General features: G+C 46.7%; 2 protein-coding genes and 8 non-coding genes across 18 annotated transcripts in view; 1 reads left to right on the top strand and 9 right to left on the bottom strand.

Moving 5' to 3' along the window:
• Positions 1 to 3,795, top strand: part of CEP295 (centrosomal protein 295) — a 61,358-nt gene extending 57,563 nt beyond the window's left edge. For 4 of the 6 annotated variants that reach the window (XM_068145713.1, XM_068145707.1, XM_068145719.1 and 1 more), the window contains 4 exons: positions 522 to 719; positions 1,438 to 1,546; positions 2,765 to 2,864; positions 3,384 to 3,795. In XM_068145713.1, the coding sequence (XP_068001814.1) occupies positions 522 to 719; positions 1,438 to 1,546; positions 2,765 to 2,864; positions 3,384 to 3,431 (455 nt within the window). In that variant the 3' untranslated portion in view covers positions 3,432 to 3,795. Of the gene's footprint in view, positions 1 to 521; positions 720 to 1,437; positions 1,547 to 2,764; positions 2,865 to 3,383 lie in introns of those variants that run through there. The other 2 variants (XM_068145722.1, XM_068145723.1) reach the window with 2 other exon arrangements.
• A 738-nt stretch (positions 3,796 to 4,533) lies between these two features.
• On the bottom strand, positions 4,534 to 19,077 carry TAF1D (TATA-box binding protein associated factor, RNA polymerase I subunit D). Of its 4 annotated transcripts, XM_068145682.1 has the most exons (17): positions 19,033 to 19,077; positions 18,519 to 18,564; positions 16,282 to 16,533; positions 15,720 to 16,179; positions 15,268 to 15,443; positions 14,286 to 14,343; positions 13,738 to 13,978; positions 12,427 to 12,495; positions 12,144 to 12,193; positions 10,288 to 10,417; positions 9,900 to 9,947; positions 9,050 to 9,087; positions 8,625 to 8,688; positions 7,365 to 7,419; positions 6,410 to 6,474; positions 5,272 to 5,338; positions 4,534 to 4,613 (listed from the first exon to the last, which is right to left on the bottom strand). In XM_068145682.1, the coding sequence occupies exons 3-7, from the start codon at positions 16,518 to 16,520 to the stop codon at positions 13,871 to 13,873; spliced, it is 1,041 nt and encodes a 346-aa protein (XP_068001783.1). In that variant the 5' UTR covers positions 16,521 to 16,533; positions 18,519 to 18,564; positions 19,033 to 19,077; the 3' UTR covers positions 4,534 to 4,613; positions 5,272 to 5,338; positions 6,410 to 6,474; positions 7,365 to 7,419; positions 8,625 to 8,688; positions 9,050 to 9,087; positions 9,900 to 9,947; positions 10,288 to 10,417; positions 12,144 to 12,193; positions 12,427 to 12,495; positions 13,738 to 13,870. The 4 variants fall into 4 exon arrangements, with proteins under 4 accessions (XP_068001783.1, XP_068001777.1, XP_068001798.1 ...); XM_068145676.1 differs by lacking the exon at positions 12,427 to 12,495; XM_068145697.1 differs by lacking the exon at positions 12,427 to 12,495 and having other exon boundaries at positions 14,286 to 14,340.
• On the bottom strand, positions 5,624 to 5,742 carry LOC137445266 (small nucleolar RNA SNORA32). The gene has a single exon (XR_010988383.1). It is a non-coding gene; the product is annotated as a small nucleolar RNA SNORA32 (small nucleolar RNA).
• On the bottom strand, positions 6,568 to 6,706 carry LOC137445251 (small nucleolar RNA SNORA8). Its single transcript, XR_010988379.1, has one exon. It is a non-coding gene; the product is annotated as a small nucleolar RNA SNORA8 (small nucleolar RNA).
• Positions 7,470 to 7,600, bottom strand: LOC137445272 (small nucleolar RNA SNORA18). The gene has a single exon (XR_010988384.1). It is a non-coding gene; the product is annotated as a small nucleolar RNA SNORA18 (small nucleolar RNA).
• Positions 8,813 to 8,885, bottom strand: LOC137445246 (small nucleolar RNA Z40). Its single transcript, XR_010988378.1, has one exon. It is a non-coding gene; the product is annotated as a small nucleolar RNA Z40 (small nucleolar RNA).
• On the bottom strand, positions 9,559 to 9,690 carry LOC137445261 (small nucleolar RNA SNORA1). The gene has a single exon (XR_010988381.1). It is a non-coding gene; the product is annotated as a small nucleolar RNA SNORA1 (small nucleolar RNA).
• On the bottom strand, positions 10,057 to 10,196 carry LOC137445257 (small nucleolar RNA SNORA8). Its single transcript, XR_010988380.1, has one exon. It is a non-coding gene; the product is annotated as a small nucleolar RNA SNORA8 (small nucleolar RNA).
• On the bottom strand, positions 10,534 to 10,660 carry LOC137445288 (small nucleolar RNA SNORA40). Its single transcript, XR_010988387.1, has one exon. It is a non-coding gene; the product is annotated as a small nucleolar RNA SNORA40 (small nucleolar RNA).
• Positions 12,311 to 12,382, bottom strand: LOC137445295 (small nucleolar RNA SNORD5). The gene has a single exon (XR_010988389.1). It is a non-coding gene; the product is annotated as a small nucleolar RNA SNORD5 (small nucleolar RNA).
• Positions 19,078 to 19,125: the final 48 nt, after the last annotated feature.

Below are 19,125 nucleotides of genomic sequence, written 5' to 3'. Positions count from 1 at the left end.
CTGGTGCTGGTTGCCTGGGAGAAGAGACCATCATCCACCTGTCTACAACCTCCCTTCAGGTAGTTGTAGAGAGCAAGAAGGTCACCCCTGAGTCTCTTCCTCTCCAGGCTAAGCAACCCCAGCTCCCTCAGTCTCTCCTCACAGAGCTGTGTTCCAAGCCCCTCACCAACTTCGTTGCCCTTCTCTGGACTCGTTCCAGCAAGTCAACCTCCTTCCTAAACTGAGGGGCCCAGAACTGGACACAGGACTCAAGGTGTGGCCTAACCAGTGCAGTGTACAGGGGCAGAATGAGCTCCCTGCTCCTGCTGGCCACACTGTTATCATGGTATGTGTCATGGCAGGCCTGTGTGCAGCTGTTAGAGCCACAGGTCTGAACTGCTGCTTGTCTTGTGAGCTCCCTCCTTGCCCAGTGTCACACTCAGCTGCAGAAGTCAGCAGCTTGGCATTTTGGGAGAAGTGCACTGACAAGCCTGACTTCCACTGCTGAAAGTGAGAAAGACTCTGTCTGTGTTTCCTTTCAGTGATGCTGCTGGAGTTTGCAGCTACACCTGGAAGCCTGCAAGAAACTTTTTTGAAAAGAAAGAAGAGTTTCATCCAGAAGTCTCTGAAAAGAGTGGAAGGAATTAAAAATAGAGAAGAAAACAAGCCAGAAGCCAGGCAGTTTCAAAGAGGGAAGTCTGAGAGATCTAACAGGCCAAAGGAGGCTTTTCTTATCCCTGGTAGGTTTATCTGGGCACAAGACATGGCATTAGTGTGGTTAGCTTCATTTGCTTCTAATTGAGTTGGTCTGGCAAAGCTAATGCTGGGGGGGGGGGGGGAACTTCAGCCCACCACAGTTAGGGATCCTTGTAGCTGCTGTTTTATGTCAAAGGAGAGATTTCACATTCACTGCATCTTTGCTGTGGCAGACTGGGATATTCTTTAGCTCTGAGGGATGCAGGGAGCTGATGCATCTCATGTGGAGCTGGAAGCTGGCTGTGGAGAAGCCAGGCTGGCTTGGAGTATAGGAAGCAGCCCCAGGAGTGAGACCAGGATTGACATCCAACATGATGTCTCAGGCTGCACCAGGGGAGGTTTAGGCTGGATGTTAGGAAGAAGTTCTATACAGAGAGAGTGATTGCCCATTGGAATGGGCTGCCTGGGGAGGTGGTGGAGTCACCATCACTGGAGGTGTTAAGGAGGAGACTTGATGGGGTGCTTGGTGCCATGGGTTAGTTGATTAGGTGGTGTTGGATGATAGGTTGGACACGATGATCTTGAAGGTCTCTTCCAACCCGGTCTGGTCTATTCTATGTCATCTCCATTGTGTCCATCCTGCTGGCTTCTTTCTTCTGACATCATTTAGAAATCTTTGAAAACCTCTCATGCTACTGAGTGAGCCTGGAGTAGAGCTTTACATGGAAGGTGTGATAGGCTTTTGCTCTTCTCTTTTTTAAGGGAAAAAAGGTGCAGTTGCCAATCAGTTGAAGAAAATGGAAGTGGTGAAAGTGTCTTCTCCAGAGGGCAGGAAGTCTGGAGAAACTGAAAAGCACCACCATACTTCAAGGTATTACATGAACACAAGTGGGACAAGTTTGGGTTAAAAATGTAGTTGCTGCACTTTGGCCACAACCATCCCATGCAGAGCTGAAGGCTGGGGGCAGAGTGGCTGGAGAGCAGCCAGGCAGAAAGGGACCTGGGGGTGCTGGTTGACAGCAGCTGAACATGAGCCAGTAGTGTGCCCAGGCAGCCAAGAAGGCCAATGGCATCCTGGCCTGCATCAGGAAGAGTGTGGCCAGCAGGAGCAGGGAAGTCATTGTGCCCCTGGACTCAGCACTGGTTAGGCCACACCTTGAGTCCTGTGTCCAGTTCTGGACCCCTCAGTTTAAGGACATTGAGACACTTGAATGTGTCCAGAGAAGGGCAACAAGGCTGGGGAGAGGTCTGGAGCACAGCCCTGTGAGGAGAGGCTGAGGGAGCTGGGGTTGCTTAACCTGGAGGAGGCTCAGGGGAGACCTTCTTGCCCTCTACAACTACCTGAAGGGAGGTTGTGGCTGGGAGGGGGTTGGTCTCTTTTCCCAGGCAACCTGTGACAGAACAAGAGGACACAGTCTCAAACTGTGCCAGGGGAAGTTTAGGCTTGAGGTGAGGAGAAAGTTCTTCCCAGAAAGAGTAATTGGCCATTGGGATGTGCTGCCCAGGGAGGTGGTGGAATCCCTATCCGTGGAGGTGTTCAAGAGGGGATTGGAGGTGGCACTTGAAGCCATGGTTTATCCTGAGGTGTTGGGTGACAGGTTGGACGTGATGATCTCTCAGGTCTTTTCCAACCTTATTGATTCTATGAGTCTATAATCTGGGTCTTACAAAAGCTACCACTCAGTCAGAGCAGTTTGTCATTTCCCAGTTGGACACAGTACTGCTTACCACACAAGAGCTGGGAGAGAGGAGCCAAGTGTTTCCCACAAGTGCCTGTTGGGGAGCTGGCAGCAAGACCTGACTGGCAGCCTGCTCATTTCATTGTGTGGAGGCAGCTGTGCCAGTTCATGCAAGAAAGCAGCTCCACTCTGAAGCAAAGTTCACAGGCACACATGGGTGCTTGGTGTTGTGCAGCAGGTACAGCTCCTGAGCAGCATCTCTGTTGGATGCAGCCAGAGGGATTTGAAGTGACTTTTGATGACTGGAGACCTGACTCAAAATACCCATTTGTAATTTCTAGCAGTTGAGGCTCCTTCCAGCTTTGCCACTTTCTTGCTGATGCTTTTTTCCCCCCCTACTGTTTTGACAGAGTTTGTAGTCAACTTGCAGAAGTGAAAACCAGAAAGGAAGAAAAATCAAGACAGGAAACTTATGCCAGAAACAGAGAAAAGGCTAAAGAGTTTCAGAAGGTAAGTCTGCTATACTGGCCTCTTACCTTAGTTCTGATTTCACCAAGCTTCTACTCACACTGAGACAGTTTTGTGGTGTTAAGAGGCCATCAAACCAGTCTGGATTTGAAGTGGTGGTGTTATATCCCATGGGAAAAATTCCTTGTCACTGAGCTGAAATTCTAGGTCTCTGCTTTAGGCTGGATTTTCTTCATCCACCTGGGGGCTGGGTGTAACCAGACACAGTGCTTGCTACTCCAAACAGGTCAGGACTGCTACTGGGGCCTGCCTCTTGTCTTTCTTAAGGTAGAATAAGTCACTTGTTTCACAGAAGCTGGATCAGCACACCTTGCCCCTGAGATCTGTCAGCTTTTTGGAACAGTAACAGCACCTGAACTCACTGCCTCCTTGTCCAGACTTGCACTGTTACTGATGCTCAGGTTACACAGCAGCAGTCTCCGTGGGGCACCCTTCAGCTAGGCTGCTGGCAGCAGGCACTTGAGCTGTGCTAGGGTAGCTGATGCTTTGTTGTATTTGCAGAAAATGCTGGATAAGCTGCGGGCCAAGAGGACTTGGAAAGCGCCATGACTCTGAGCAAGGACTTCATGGGAGCTGTGGAGCCACTGGGCAGCCTTAGCTTTGAGATGGGGAAGTGCTAACAGAACCTGGGTAGGACCCTCCTGTTCCAGAGACCACTCCAGCAGCTCAACCACTGCTTTAAACATGGTTTGCCTTAGGCTAAGTGGACTAACAGTGAAAAGCCTTTCTGCAGGTGTAGTGTTGCTGAAGGGAGATCACACGACTTTTAACTGTGTAGAAAATGCTTCTAAATAGTTTGTTGTAAGAATACCTCTCTGTGTATATGAGGAAACTTGGCTTTCCTGCACTCAAGATGTACTTAAAGTACCTTAACGTATGAAGTAAATAAAAGCTTTATACTGCTCTTACTTCTGGTGTAGTTTTTCTGTCTAAAGTTCCTGGGCTCCACCTCAGGCCAAATTTAAAGCTTGACTTCTGCTCTGAAATTCAACTTGGCCTTGTTTAAAAGGCACTTAGCCTATTTACAGTGAGCACCTAGCTCCAGTTTATGACTAGGATTAGTTTTATGGTTGTTTTTCTACAGTGTGTGGTAGTTGCATGGACTGTAGCCAGCTGAAGCCATTCATTGAGCAGAAGACAAAGCCAACCTCATACTGTGGACTTAAGTGAGGAAGAGCTTTCTGCAATGCAAAGGTGAGAATGTAGGCTCTCATAGTATTATAGAAGTGTTAGGGTTGGAAGGGGCCTCAAAGATCATCTACTTCTAACCCCTGAGCATTCCAGATCAGGTTGCCCAGAGCCACATCCAGAGTGGCCCTAAAAACCTCCAGGGATGAGGCTTCCACTACCTCCCTGGAGAACCTGTTCCTGTGTCTCCCCACCCTCATGGGGAAGAACTTCTTCCTACCATCCAATCTGAATCTACCCATTTCTGGTTTTATTCCATTGCCCCTAGTCCTATCCCTCCCCGACACCCTACAACCTCCCTCCCCAGCTTCCCTGTAGGCTCCCTTAGGCTACTGGAAGGCCACAATAAGGTCTCCTTAGAGCCTTCTCTTCAGCATGAACAGTGAAAGGGTAAGGACAAAGGCTCCTGAAGCACCTGCACTATTTCACTTCACAAAGCAGTAAGGGAAGCTGCAATATTCCTTCAAGACATAGTAGCTATAGTACTTTATTGGAAGAGCTGTACAGTTCTAGGCAGCAGACTTGCAGCAGTGGCACCAGGACCTGACAGAGGAAAAGCAGCTATTAGCACTTGCACTCAAAAAAGGAAGTCATCTGAATTCTGTTGCCTCCCTCCCAGAGTTGGCTTCCCCTAGGCTACAGCAATGTCACATCAGGACAGAGAGCTGGTATAGAAGCAGCAGCACAGGGCATGTGTGCATACTCCCCTTACCAACCTGTTCAAGGGCAATTCCCAAGTATCACAATTCCTGTAGCTACTCACCATGTCCAGAAAATTCCCACTCTGCCCTTCTCCCCACCTATTTTTCCCAGGATTAACAAACACTTTCATGCCCCTCCAGGATGCATTACACTACCAGGTGAAAAAGCAGCAGCAATTACATTGCAAGCCCGTGCCTCAACTCCATCAACCTGTTGTTCTCCAGCTTTGTGCTGCAAAAGTCAACTGGTTTTATAATGAAACCTCCATCAGCACCTCAGAAGCCAAGGGCAGTGGATAAACATCCTTCCCCCCAGTGGGCCTCACTCTGTAAGCTGTATCTCCTCGTCAATAGACCGCAGCACACACCGAGTGGCTACGGCATCCTGCAGAGGATTTCACTGTGCGGTCACCGCGTTAAGAGCTGATGGTTTTTCACCCATGCAAACCCTCTTTGAAGTGACCAGCTTCAGTACCAGCCCCGTTGCTCAACACTCTTACCTTCAGACTTGCTTTGGTGGCACTTGGGTGGTTCTCATCCTGACATGCAGCAGGTTGGTAGCAGATACTATAGGTCAGAGAGATTTGGTTAGTGTACAGGAAGAGGTAAGTTGGTGCACACGGTGAGGAGCAGCCTTTTGTCTCCCCTTTTCCCCCCTGTGTGCACTACCACTCTCCTCTCAGCAACAGCTTCTGTTGGCCAAGTTACTAAGGTTCTAAACTAGAACTTTTGTTACTTTGGGTAGCTCCAGCACTTCCACTACAATGACACAGCCACACACACCTCCCTCAGCTGGAACCTGCTCTTTTCTCCACAGCAAAGGGAGCATTCTCTCTCCAATCTATATTAAAGCTTTGTTCCATCAGACTCTGTGCCATATTATGTGGCAATTCAAGAATCTAATGGACTTGCTTTATGGCCATGTCCACAACTCACTAGGAACAACATCCTAGCAGCCTTGGTAATGACCAGGTATTCCCACTGCTGTTACCATGAACTTAAATCTGGGACTGGTATCAATATTCATGTTTTCTATCCTTTCCTGCTAAGGACCAATCAGTCCTGCCAAGCTGTCTACACCAGTAAGCCTACAGCATGTTAGAAACTCCAAGTACAAAAGGACAGTCTCAAACTGCACCAGGGGAAGTTTAGGCTGGAGGTGAGGAGAAAGTTCTTCCCAGAAAGAATAATTGGCCATTGGAATGTGCTGCCCAGGGAGGTGGTGGAGTCACCATCCCTGGAGGCGTTCAAGAAAGGATTGGATGTGGCACTTGAAGCCATGGTTTAGTTTGTCATGAGGTGCTGGGTGACAGGTTGGACTTGATGATCTTTGAGGTCTCTTCCAATTTGGTTGAGTCTATGATTCCATGACTCCTGTCAACCAGTAGTGGTCTGATGCAGAAACCAGTAGGACAAACTGCTGTGCAACTGTGACGTGCACAGGAATGACTCAGAGAAAGCAACCTCAGACACTGCCAAAATCTAGCTCGCTATCCAGCAGTCTGCTACTGCAAAACTATTTCTACACTTTTCTAACAGTTCACTGAAGTTGCAGTGTTCTGGAGTCACACCAAGTTAACACACAAACCTCTGAAGCTGCATGAAACCCTCTGCACTGCCTGGTTGCTCAGTGCTCACCTGTCAGATTGTTATTTGCCGTGGCTTTTAACACAAAGTTCGCTTTGTGCTGTGTCCTAAAGCACCTGTGTAGAAAAAACACACCACATGCTGAGTTCCAGAGCCCAGCACCCAGTTCTCATGCTGGAACATGAAAACCACAAGTTGCTCAGAGGACAAACTGTACCAGCAAAAATACCAGGTTTAACAGACACAGCAGAAAGAAAACCAACGATGCCAAACGCTGACCTACTGTAGCACTGCTTTATGAGCATCCCAGCAGGAGAATGCTGCTGGGTGCAGATACCACACAGTGCCAAGAGCTGCCGGAGATCCTCACTCAAGCTTTTTGTATGCAGCACTTGGTGCCTGGTGCTAAGCTGCAGCAAGACACTCTTATGTCACCAAAGGTACCACTGCAGCTCTGAGGGAAAACAGACTCCATCAATTTCACCCAATGAGAACAGCAGCTTCAGCATTCTGAGTTTTTATGTATTCCTACCATTAAAGATCTCCATAAAGGAATTCTACTTAATTCCAGTACATTTAACCATGTTTTACTTTAAGCTCTGCATTCTTTAGAAGAGGATATCAGGAAATTTAATTGCATAGTAGTGAAGTGGCTGAGCTATTCAAGTTGTCTCTTTAAAACCCCATATGCAAGATTTAACCCAATAGTGCTGCTCAGTCTGAAGTTATCAAGCACCTCTGGACACAGATCAACAGTGCAGCATGTTTACAATGGCTTCAAACACGACAGTGCTCTCTCTTAGCTACAGCCACCAAAACAACAAAGAAAAATCACTCCTTTGGGATAAAATGGAAATACTGTTTCAAGCCATGTGGAAAACTCAAGCCACAAGGAGCTGTTAGAAATCAGGTACCCAGAGAAACACCTGGCTGACAAGTAAGTTTAGCTCCTTTGACACGTTGGTTACACCTGGAGTCCCAGAGCCCACCACCTTTTGACTCTTACCAAGGTTTTCCACGTGAGCACCGCTTTCATCTCTATCAAAAGCGTGATTCTGTGCCTGCAGGAGAACAGGATGCATTAATACTGCTCCTAGGATGCTGCATCAAGATCTGTCTTGCAGTTTTATCCCACAGAGCTAACAGGTAGTTGAGTGGGTAAGCAAAACCGCAAGTTTATTCTGTGAGGCGTTTCCAACGACACGAACCTACGGAGGAGATCCTATCGGGATAGACCTCAACAGCTCCGGTGCCAGCAAGTAGTACAACACAAAAATCAAGCAGACTGGGAAGGTACCTTCTAGACATCCTACCACTTATCTTTACAACTTGTTTAAGGGTATTTGGGGGAAGGAAGAAAGTTAAATTGGAATGGGCTGCTCGGGGAGGTGGTGGAGTCACCATCCCTGGAGGTGTTCAGGGGGAGACTTGATGGGGTGCTTGGTGCCATGGGTTAGTTGTTTAGGTGGGTTGGATTGGTTGGACATGGTGATCTTGAAGGTCTCTTCCAACCTGGTTTATTATTATTGTTATTATTAAATGATACACTAAAACTTGGTTGGTGAAGATGAAGTAACCAACTCCTTCATATTAGCAACAGGTTTTATGTCGGAAGTTAATGTTTCCTAATTAGAATAGAATGAACCAGGTTGGAAGAGACCTTCAAGATCGTGCCCAACCTATCATCCAACACCACCTAATCAACTAACCCATGCAACCAAGCACCCTATCAAGTCTCCTGAACAGCTCCAGTGATGGTGACTCCACCACCTCCCCAGGCAGCACATTCCAATGGACAATCACTCTCTCTGTGTAGACCTTCTTCCTAAAATCCAGCCTAAACCTCCCCTGGCACAACCTGAGACTGTGTCCTCTTGTTCTGGTGCTGGTTGCCTGGGAGAAGAAACCAACCTTTGCCTGTCTACAACCTTCCCTTTGTTGTTTGCCTTTTAACTACAAAATTGGGCTCAGCAAGAAAGTTAGAGAAAATTCCGAGTACAAATTGCTTGTAGAAGCAAAGCTATCAGTTTAAGCTGACAGCCTCCTTTTTGACAGAGATTCATAGGAATGTCCATTGGACAAATCAAACTTGAAATGAAGTCTTCACTTCAACAGAGTGAAAGCCACATTAAAACAGGGATGTAGAGTCAAAACAAGACCCTGAAACCCTCCACAAGTCAGTAAGCTTAGTTTTTAGAGTTCCAGCCACTGGAAACCAAAGCCAAAATCATTAAGGCCTATGCAGAACTTCAGACATCACACTAACCTAGGAGGGGCTCCTGTGAAACACCATCCTGCAGTTCTTCTCTCATTCTAATCACACACACCACCTGAAAAAAATAATGTTATGAACTGACATGCATGTGCATACAAGCCATAGTCATGCTTATTTCTCAGTGGTAAATACCCAGCTGCCCAGAATGAAGTGACATGGGAAAGACAGCCAGGTAGTGCACTTGTTCAGAAAGGCTATTCTCACTCACTCTCTTCAGAGCAGTTGAACATTTTGCCAATCATCACGACAATCTGCTTTCTCACAGCAACCCTCAACCCTGGGGGAAAATGAAGCTCCTGTTTTCTAAACCACTGCACCTTCTCAGTAAGGAAAGACAGCAATACAACCAGCTCACCCACTAAAGACAGCTCACCCACAAGTAAGGGTTAAAGAACCACTTTGTCACATTCACTTACCAAGACGCCAGTTCCAACTGGACTACAATGAGGACCTCCTAAAAGGAAGTAAATTGTTGTATCTGAGTGGTAGTTCCAAGTTTCTTCAGCATTTCAGCAATTTAGTAAGACTTTGGTACTCTTCTACTGAGCAGGAAGCAGGCTGCACTGCAGTTACACTGTCTGAATGCTAATGCCAAACCAAGGCATTTCTCCTGAAAGCCATGGCCCCATCTGCCAATTATCAACAAAACCTACCTGCAGCTTAAGAAGCTGGAGAGCCATGGCATTGAAGGTACAGCTGAGGGAGTTACCTCAAACAAGTATGGCATGCCACTTCAAGAGAGCTTACAAACAAGCTCTACTAAACCACCTAGAAGAAAGCAGCACTGCCACATGTTCTTCCTCTACCCAATTCCACTTCCTTCAGTAGGCAGGATGCAGAGTTCAAAAACATCAACACAAGCTCATCCTTGGTATTGAGCAGCAGCTGCAGTCTGAACTGTCTGCAAAACTGTCCCCCTCAGTAAACCTGTTACAGGCCTCATTGTCACCACTGCAACTAACTGTGCAGTGAGGAAAGCATAACCTGCTGGTTCTCTAGCCACGTTCTTCACTTCAGACACACGGTGAGTTGTGCCTAGCTGCTGAATAACGAGGCATCACAATCAGCTATCTGCAGAACAGCTGCTGCTTCTGCAGTCTAGCCACTTCACTTTAAAAGAACTATGCTATCATGGTATCTGTTATCAGCTACTTGCTTCAAAGTAAAATACTGCTTTCCAATAGGCAACTAAATAAAAACTAATAAACAGAGCTTTTGCAATCCAAGTACCTCCACCTAGGGAAAAACAATTGCTTCCTCACTTACCCTCAAGTAGAGGCTTCCCACTGGGTCCCAGAAGTCACAGGGATGCCCCTTTAAGAAATAATTTGGAACAAGATCATTCACTGAACTATACTTTCATAACAGTTCTACAGTTCAATGTTTATCTGACAAGCTCCCCAAGAAATGACCTTTTCAGTCTGTTTGTTTCAACAGAAATACCAAGTTTCACCAGCACATCTGCTGGCAAACCAACGATGCCAGCTGCTGAGATACTGTAGCACTGCTTTTTGAACAGCCCAGCAGGTCAGACACTGCTGGGTGCAGATACCATACAGTGCACAACTAGTCTGACAAATCCCTGTGTAAACAGCAGTTCTCTGAAGAAGTCAAATACTCTTATACTGGAGTACAGAAGAAACACAAAGCTTACCTCTTTTGCTGCTGTGTTCCACAGAAGTCCAAGTAATAGACTTGTACATCAGAAGGCCAACAAACAACATTTAAAAGTCCCACACTCCAGGAGTATAGAGCTGCTCACACTGTAGAGCTGGTGTGGTCATCTGCAGAGTCAGGAAACAAATCAGGGACTGAACTACACTTCTGCCAGCTGGAACACGAAGCTCATGCCTTACACTGACCAGCACATGAATGAAATGCTGCTGGAATACACACAAGTGCTGTCCCTTCATATAAGTAACACAACCAATACGTCCATCGGCTGTGGGTTGCAAAAGAAGGGCTTGCTCTAAGCACCAGGTTCCAGGTTTTTGTCTACAGCACCAGACAAAAACTGAACACGTGCTGGAACATAGGACTGCAGCAGCTCCTCTCTTCTTTTCCACTGGTTTTGAAACTGTGTTTGAACAGTACACAAAAGTCATTTCTCATACTATGAAATATTTACAGTAACTGTCACCTTCCACCACTGTTTTCTGGTTAGAGAGATAGGTGTAATCTGGAGTAAGGGAAGTGTAGTACACTTCAGTATCAGATGCACTGACATGCTGTGTCACACTGCCTTTTAGTCCAGTGCCCTTCACTGCAGCAACAGCCAAAGCAGACTCCTTGATCCTGTCCTCTTGAGCATGTTTCTGAAGTTCTGGGCCCCTCAGTTTAGGAAGGAGGTTGACTTGCTGGAACGAGTCCAGAGAAGGGCAACAAAGTTGGTGAGGGGTTTGGAACACAGCCCTGTGAGGAGAGGCTGAGGGAGCTGGGGTTGCTTAGCCCGGAGAAGAGGAGACTCAGGGGAGACCTTCTTGCTCTCTACAACTACCTGAAGGGAATTTTTAGACAAGGCAGAGGTTGGTCTCTTCTCCCAGGCAGCCAGCACCAGAACAAGAGGACACAGTCTCAAGCTGCACCAGGGGAGGTTTAGGTTGGATGTTAGGAAGAAGTTCTACACAGAGAGAGTGACTGCCCATTGGAATGGGCTGCCTGGGGAGGTGGTGGAGTCACCATCATTGGAGGTGTTCAGGAGGAGACTTGATGGGGTGCTTGGTGCCATGGGTTAGTTGTTTAGGTGGGTTGGATTGGTTGATGGGTTGGACACCATGATCTTGAAGGTCTCTTCCAACCTGATCTGGTCTATTCTATTCTATTCCTTGCCCAGTTTAGAGCTTAGGGCTCCTGCAGTCAAAGATGTTTTCCTAACCAGTATCCTTACGTGGCACTGTCTTCCATGCCACTTCCTCAGACTGCAGCCACATGAACTTGGTAACATCCTGCATCAAGTTTCACAGCTCAAGCAATGTACACATGCAAGGCTACCAAGCTTCTCTCTGCTGAGCACACTGTTCCTACATGGGACACACATTAAGAGGAAATTTTACAACAGGGACATGAAGCTGCAGCTGCACAATACACCCTGCTACAGAAAATATGGGTAGGGTACCACCAGGAGACTAAGTGTACAGAAGTTCTCCACCATCTCCAAAGAGATTGCATTCACACTAAATCAAACAGACTGAAGTTGCCCAGCAGCATCAAGCATCAGGTGAAAACAAAGTACTTCTACACAAACTCTGACAACAGCTGCAGTTAGTACACAAGTATTCAAGAACCCAAAGCTTTAGTTTTCATCCAAGCAGAGCCTACAGTCTCTCATTTTGGTCAGGCTTGACAAGATGTTGCACTGAACTCAAGACCTTGGAAGCTTCACACAAGTTGCAGGTGTGGAGCACTGTAATGCACTCACCTGAACCATGCAACACTTTTCAAAGCACTGTGAAGTGAAGCAAAAAAAAGCTACCTTAAGAAAGCGTAACTGCAAAGCAAGTAACAGCTTACCTGGCATATCAAGACATCTGAGCAGTACTTCATCTTCTAAAAGCATCAAGCTAGAAGGAAAAAAAGTGATGATCAGATATAGCCAAGTAACTGAAGGCTTCTAAAAATCTAGGTGTCAGCAGTTTAGCAGTTCTAGCAGGCCTGATTTGCATCTGTGTTTATTCAGTTCTAATCAGAATTGAAATTTAGTTCATTTCTGAGTCACTCAGCAGTTGAACAGAAAAATTCATCACACGAACTGCAGAATGAGCAGGACTCCCCACCCCACCTCACTATGCCTTACCAATCCAGAACCCCACTCCTAGATCCAGGATGAGCCTTTCAAGCCATACAGTATTTCTCAGGTAGATGCCTGGAAGAGTTACATTTAGCCATTAATTTTGAGCCAGTACTGGATGTCATCTTCAACTACTGAAGAGTAATTTTTGCAGTCTTGCTCCCTAGAGCTACCAAATTGCAACTGGGAAAACCCAAACTTCCTTTACAAAGATTTAGGACCTTAATTCAAGCACACAAAGGATGCAGCTTGACCTGCTCTCACCTACTGCACATCTCCTTAGACTGCCAACCAGTAGCTATGATGTCTTTTTCTGATAACCCCCCTGTTCAGCACAGATTGCTTTGACCTGCTGAGCAGCTGTTTGTTGCTGACAGTGACTTGGTAATTAAGAGAGTATTTGAGTGATGCAGATCACCCTTTGGTCTTTAAAGTCTTGATTTAACATTCAACTTTTAAAGCAATTTATTTCTACTGCTACCAAGACCTTGCCACCTAGGAATCAGCCATATTCAGACCACTTCTGAACATTCATTAGTCATGTTTCCAGCCACCAGAAGCATCTTTGAGGAAGGTAGTTGCACTGGGGCAATACTTCTTGAGTACTGTCACTACAAAGAGCTTTCATCTTCTGCTTAGTGATGTTCATATTAAAGCCCATTCTGGACAGAGGAAGAGCAAGAGGGAAAACCAAATCCTTTAATGGAAGATTCACTATGCTGCTGCAGTCATTTAAGATAACTTCAGATGATTGTATTAGATTCAAGAGCAGAGAATTAGTTTTCTGAAGAATTCTGAATAAGCAACTTGAATCACACAGATTTTATTAGCCTTCAAATGCATTAACCATGTTTTGCTATATGCTTTTATCTAAGCTAGCCACTTCACCATTTCCACTGTTGGCACTTGATTTGCATTAAGATTCAAGTCCATCTTGACCCCTTGCTTATCTCTCAAAGTACTCAAAGCATAACCTCCATTTCCTTCAGACAAAAAAAATCTCCCCAGTGCCACTCACAAAAAGCTATGACAAGACATCCAAATTAGCCTCTAACTTGCACACATGCATGCATGCAAGTGCATCTATACTGTGCTGCTCCTATGATGCAGTATTTGGAACCTGCTTCCCTATTTTAATGACAAATTCCATGACCCATTGAAGTCAGGCAGCAGACACCAGCATTTCAGCAAGATCACTAGCCACTGAACCAAGGCTGTTACACACTCGATACAGGACAGCACAGAGGGCATTTAGCTTATCAAAACCACGGGTTATACTTGTTTTGTAGCTGTCTCAGACAAGCCCAACATACTCACCTTAAAATGAGGTTGCTTGATTGATAGCTCACTGTCTTTACAGTATTTTAAACTACACAGGCCATGAAGAAAGGTATCTGAAGAGCAAGCACTGCCACTTCAGAGGCAAACACCTTGCAGAGACCCAGAGCTCTCAGCAGCACAGGCAATCATCTTCTACTTCAATCACTTTAGTCGATTTGGCACGTTTTGATTTTTTCTTACTGGGAATTTTGCTGCTTATAATGAAAGAGCTGTTCTCCTGAGAAAAACAAAGACACAAAGCATTCACAAGTCTGCTTCTGAAATACTGAGCAGACAAGATCTTGACAGCAACTTTGCAAACTGCAAGAACTCTTCAGTGAACTCCAGAATCCCTATGCATTCCAGCATTGTTTTTGAGGAGAGTGTAGAGACTCTGACCAGCTTCCACCTGCACCACAGACCAAGATTCACAGGTACTGTGCAGTGAATGCTGGATCCAAGCTCAAGCATTAAGTATTCAAAACATTATTCTTTAAACCCACAACAGAATGGTTAGTTTTTGAACTTGAGGGATATTTACTCACCACTACTCTGGCATCAAATTGCTCTGGATTATCAGAATTCAAGTTGTCATCATCACTGCTGAAACACAAAACAACCAACATAGAGCTCTGTACTTCTCTAGCAGGCTAAAATGTGTAAATTATTTCTGCCATGTCATCTTATCTCATAGTATCTCACAGTATCATTCAGGGTTGGAAGGGACCACAAGGATCATCTAATTCCAACCCCCCTGCCATGGGCAGGGACACCCCACACTACATCAGCCTGGCCAGAGCCTCAGCCAGCCTGGGCTTAAACACCTCCAGGGCTGGGGCCTCAACCACCTCCCTGGACAACCCATTGCAGGGTTTCACCACTCTCATGGGGAAGAACCTATAAACAGAAGTGCTACAGCTTACAGTTGTAAGATAAGACCGCTGCTCCCTAAGGTTGGTCTCAAACAATAGTTGCTGACAACAGAATTACATCTGAACTAACACCACTGTCAGGACAGCAGCAGTGCTCAGCATCAGAACAAAGCCACACTTAAATTAGCAGTGTAAGTGATTAATAAAGTGAACAGTATCACACACAATCACCAAGGTTGGAAGAGACCTCAAAGATCAAGTCCAACCTGTCACCACAGACCTCATGACTAGACCATGGCACCAAGTGCCACGTTCAATCCCCTCTTGGAACACCTCCAGGGATGGTGAAAGACAGCTTTGTACCTTTACCTTGTTTCTTAGGCTAACTTTAAGGTGTTGAGTACATCTACAACATTAAGTATTCTGGATGATTTACCAATCCCTTGATTTCAACTAAATGAACTGTTTGATCATAGAGAAAGATCTAAGATGATGCTTCAATGTTTAATGAAGTAAAAAAACCACAAAATAATATGTATCTTTTAGTCTTTACAGGGTGGGGCACCATGCATCTACCTGTACACACACACTTTTGCTTTAGTTAAGAAGAGAGAGATAACTTCTATACCACTTTAAAACATCAATATGAACTTACTTTGTCTCCTGAATAGGGGAAATGGGACCTTCATCATCTAAATACTTGTGTTTCCGTACTGACAGGCACTGTCTTTCCAAGTCTTCACTGGCCTGAAGGGTTTTTAAAGCTTTTTTAAGATGGTCTTCATACTTCAGCATTTCAATGTACTGGAAATACCCCTTGGCAGCTGCTTGCTGAAGAACAAAAGAGCTCAGTTGAGATCTCAAAAGTACCAGTGTACAGAATACTATATACTAAACTGTAATATTACACTGGCAATCCCATCTTAGCCAGTTTTGTCTTAAAGGAACCAGACAACATCAAGAGTCCTCTTCGGCAGAAGTACAAAGGGTGTCACTGTTTCACTGCAGCACATCAAATGCAAGCACAAGGTAGCCGGTTTAAGTTCACCTATTTTAGACTGCATTAAAAAACGATTGCATTTTTATCTCACAAAATAGAAGACTCACCTCATAGTCCAGAACCATCCTTAAGGGAATGTGTTTCCTCCCATAATGTTCTTGAACAAACGGGAATTGACAGCCTCTGTGTAGGAGCCTTCTCCTTTGCTCTTGAGGGGAGGCCGTCAGCCGTCGCCCCACCAGAGGCTCCTCCCTAGGTGTCCTCTCACGCTTTTTCTTCTTCTTCCGCGGGATAATCCTGTACTTTCGGTGTGCAGCAGCCCTAAACTTCTTTCCTCTGAAGTGATAGGCCAAAATGGCTTTCAAATTTAGTTTTGACTTCTGCTTCTGGGGAGTTTCTGATGACCGCACCAACGGGGGCGGAGACGAATCTGAAGAGCTTTCACTGTCAGACACTTCCACAACAGATTCTGTTTGTCGCCTTGAAGACCGCAGCCTCATTTTGTGCTTCGAGGGTGCGGTGGAGCACTCAGGACGGCACTCGCTGCCTCTAGCAGCAGAGAGATCCCTGAAGAAGAGAAAAGTACTTACTTTCAAAACATGTATGCTTCTATAACATATGACACAGGTTCTTCCTGTGAATCATTCTGAACTACAGACAAGAACTCACATTTCTGAATCACTGCTGACCAGCAAAACTTCGGCTGAAGCAGCTGATTCGTGTATGCTGCTGGGCTCCGCTGGTGACTCCTCAGCAGCAGCATTCTTCTGCCTTGAACGTGAATGCTCCAGCCGTGCGTTCCCTTCACATGCATGTGCCTTACGTGGGCCTTTCTGCTGACTGCCGATTAGCTCTTGGGCATCAGGGTAATCAGAGTCAGAAGACTGGGATTCAGCTGCATCAGTCATGTTTCAGTCTGCCCTACAAGTCAATGAAAACACAAGAGATTGAAGAAAACTGTTCACCAGGTCACGAGCCTTGCCCCCTTTCACCCAATCGGGTAAAGGTGAAGAATCGTGAGCACAATCCAACAGAGTTTCCTGTAAACCACAAGCAAACCTACTAACAGTAAACTTGAAACTGCTTGAGGCATCTCAAGATACTCATAGCATAGTTTAGGTTAGAAAGGATATTTACAGTTCTTTTGGCCCAACTCCTGCTTAAAGCAAGGCTAGCTTCAGAGTTGCATCAGTTTAGAAACCTCTAGAGATGAATTCTGAATGGTTTTTAACCCTCTTCCTACTAGTAGTAAGTTTTCCTTTAGATAAACATCCATGTAGCCAACAGCTTCTTATACATTCAAGGATACTGCAGTTTGATGTCTTACACTTGACTGGGATTTACATCCTTTTTCAAGTAATCCAGGACAGTGTCACCACCAGAAACAACGTCAGCTTCCCTGTTCAGTTCCTAGCTACACAACCAATGCCTCCTGCCTTGAGCAGTTTATCAACACCTTTATTCACTGGTTAGCAAGCAACACGGAGACTAGCCCCATAAATGAAGTTTCAGTTTTGGGTTGAATCTGCCAGGCAACCCAATCCACCTCTTCAGCTGCCCAGGTCCACACAAAAGGGCCCAAGTTACTTTAACCTGCTTTACCAGCCCTTTAGCAGCCCTGCAGATGTTATCTTTTCCATTTGACTGTGCTTTTTAATTTTGCAAACCCTTCTTTATGCCTTCTTAATGTTTACACACTTGCTGTAAATACACCATTTAGCATCTGAAGAGGCAACAGCAGACAGAACTCGTGGCCTCGGGTTATCTCCCATTGTCTGGTTAACTGTTTCACGTTTCAGAACAGAGATCACTGAACTGCAGAGATTGAAGAAGGCTTCACAAAAGCACAGCGAGACACAGGCAAATCAGTAGGGGTACAGGGGCTAGCCAGAAGGAGTAACAGCAGCAGGCCATAACAAACGCTTATAAAACAGGAACAGCCAAGATGAAGACCCATTTCTTTAACCCATACAGCTACACTGACCTCGAAGTTAGAATCATAGAATCAATAAGGTTGGAAAAGACCTCAAAGATCATCAAGTCCAACCTGTCCCCCAACACCTCCTGACTACTTAAACCATGGCTTCAAGTGCCACATCCAATCCCCTCTTGAACACCTCCGGGGATGGTGTCCCAGCAGCAACATCCCTAAGTATCTGTTTCTTATTGTCCACTATATGAAACTTGAGGGCTTTGGAAGAAGCAAGCAAAGCAAAGCATCCACCACAGCAAACAAACAACATGGGTGGAGATCTCTTACAGCCATCAGCATCCTCCTAAGGTGTGGAGAGCAGCTTCTCCACCACTCAGTTCTTGGCTTTTGCATCTCACTGCTGATGTGGCAGTGGCTCACACGAGCTCCTACACAGCTCAGCATCAGGACAGTGCTGAGCAAGCAGATCCTGATGCCCCTCCACCCCCCATTTATCACACTACCAGTGTAAGTTAGGCCAGCCTGCAGCCCGTGGCTGCAGCTCCTGAGGACTCAGGACAAAGGCAATTAAAGTATGCATCTGCTGCAGCCGTGTATCGGCGCTGGATTTTTAACCGGTCTACATTTAGACGATTTTTTGCATCATGTAACTGTTCCAAAGCAGACACAACCCCATTACGTTCTTGGAAGAAAATATCTCGTTCCAAAAGCGCATTAAATGCGGGCTTAGAGGTACAAAAGACCTTAAAATAGCAGCACAGGGGCCCGCTCTGCCCTTCGCTGGGAGGAAAGCTGCTTCCTGACGGCAAGCTGCAGCCATGCCCTGGGCTAGCCGCAGGCACAGCGCTGGCGCGGGTGTACCCAAGGCCCAGAAACGGAGCAGCCGAACACCCCAGCAGCAAGGCACACAGTAACGACACCAACCGCACAGGCTGCGGCTGGTACTTACAGCTACCAGCTCAGCATCACTCACCGGCACTTCCGCGGCTCTGCCCTGCGCGGCTGGAACCACAGATCCCCTAAGGAAACAAAAAAAGAAAGAAAAGTAACTAATACGTACCTATCATTTCACACAAACTTCTCTCCTCCCTCAAGGGCCATCTATTACCTCGCTAACATCTATCTCAAGTCGTTAGTCGCTGGAGACACCGCTCGCCCTCCCACCCCGCCCGAGCTGGGCTGCCACGGCAGGCATTTCGCACGCGGGCACTCACCAAGTTACCACAGATCAAGCACAGCCCACCGGCACCACCCCGAGGCGGCCCGCAACAACGGCCGCCACGCAGACAGTGCCCGAGGGCAACTGCACCCTGAAAGGCTAGGCCAAGCCACCGGCCTGCCCCGGGCCCTTCCCCGCAGACGGGCGAGCTGGCGAGCGGGCACGGCTCGATGCCGCCGCGATTCTCCTCCCCTCACACGGGCCCCTCGCTCCCACCCCCCGCCTCAGAACCGCGGATGGCGACGGATAGCCGGCGCCCCCTCCACACCTCGCGCCGCTTCTCCCCGCCGCCGCACAAAGGGCGGGAGATGGCCGCCCGACAGCTTAAGTAGAGCTGGGCTCTCGCGAGAGGCGCAAGGGC

This window comes from Melanerpes formicivorus, unplaced genomic scaffold (assembly GCF_026170545.1).
Source record: "Melanerpes formicivorus ecotype bairdi unplaced genomic scaffold, bMelFor1.0.p_v2 SCAF_1, whole genome shotgun sequence".
In the NCBI taxonomy this organism is placed as follows: domain Eukaryota; kingdom Metazoa; phylum Chordata; class Aves; order Piciformes; family Picidae; genus Melanerpes; species Melanerpes formicivorus.
This window is presented reverse-complemented; position numbering and strand designations above follow the sequence as displayed.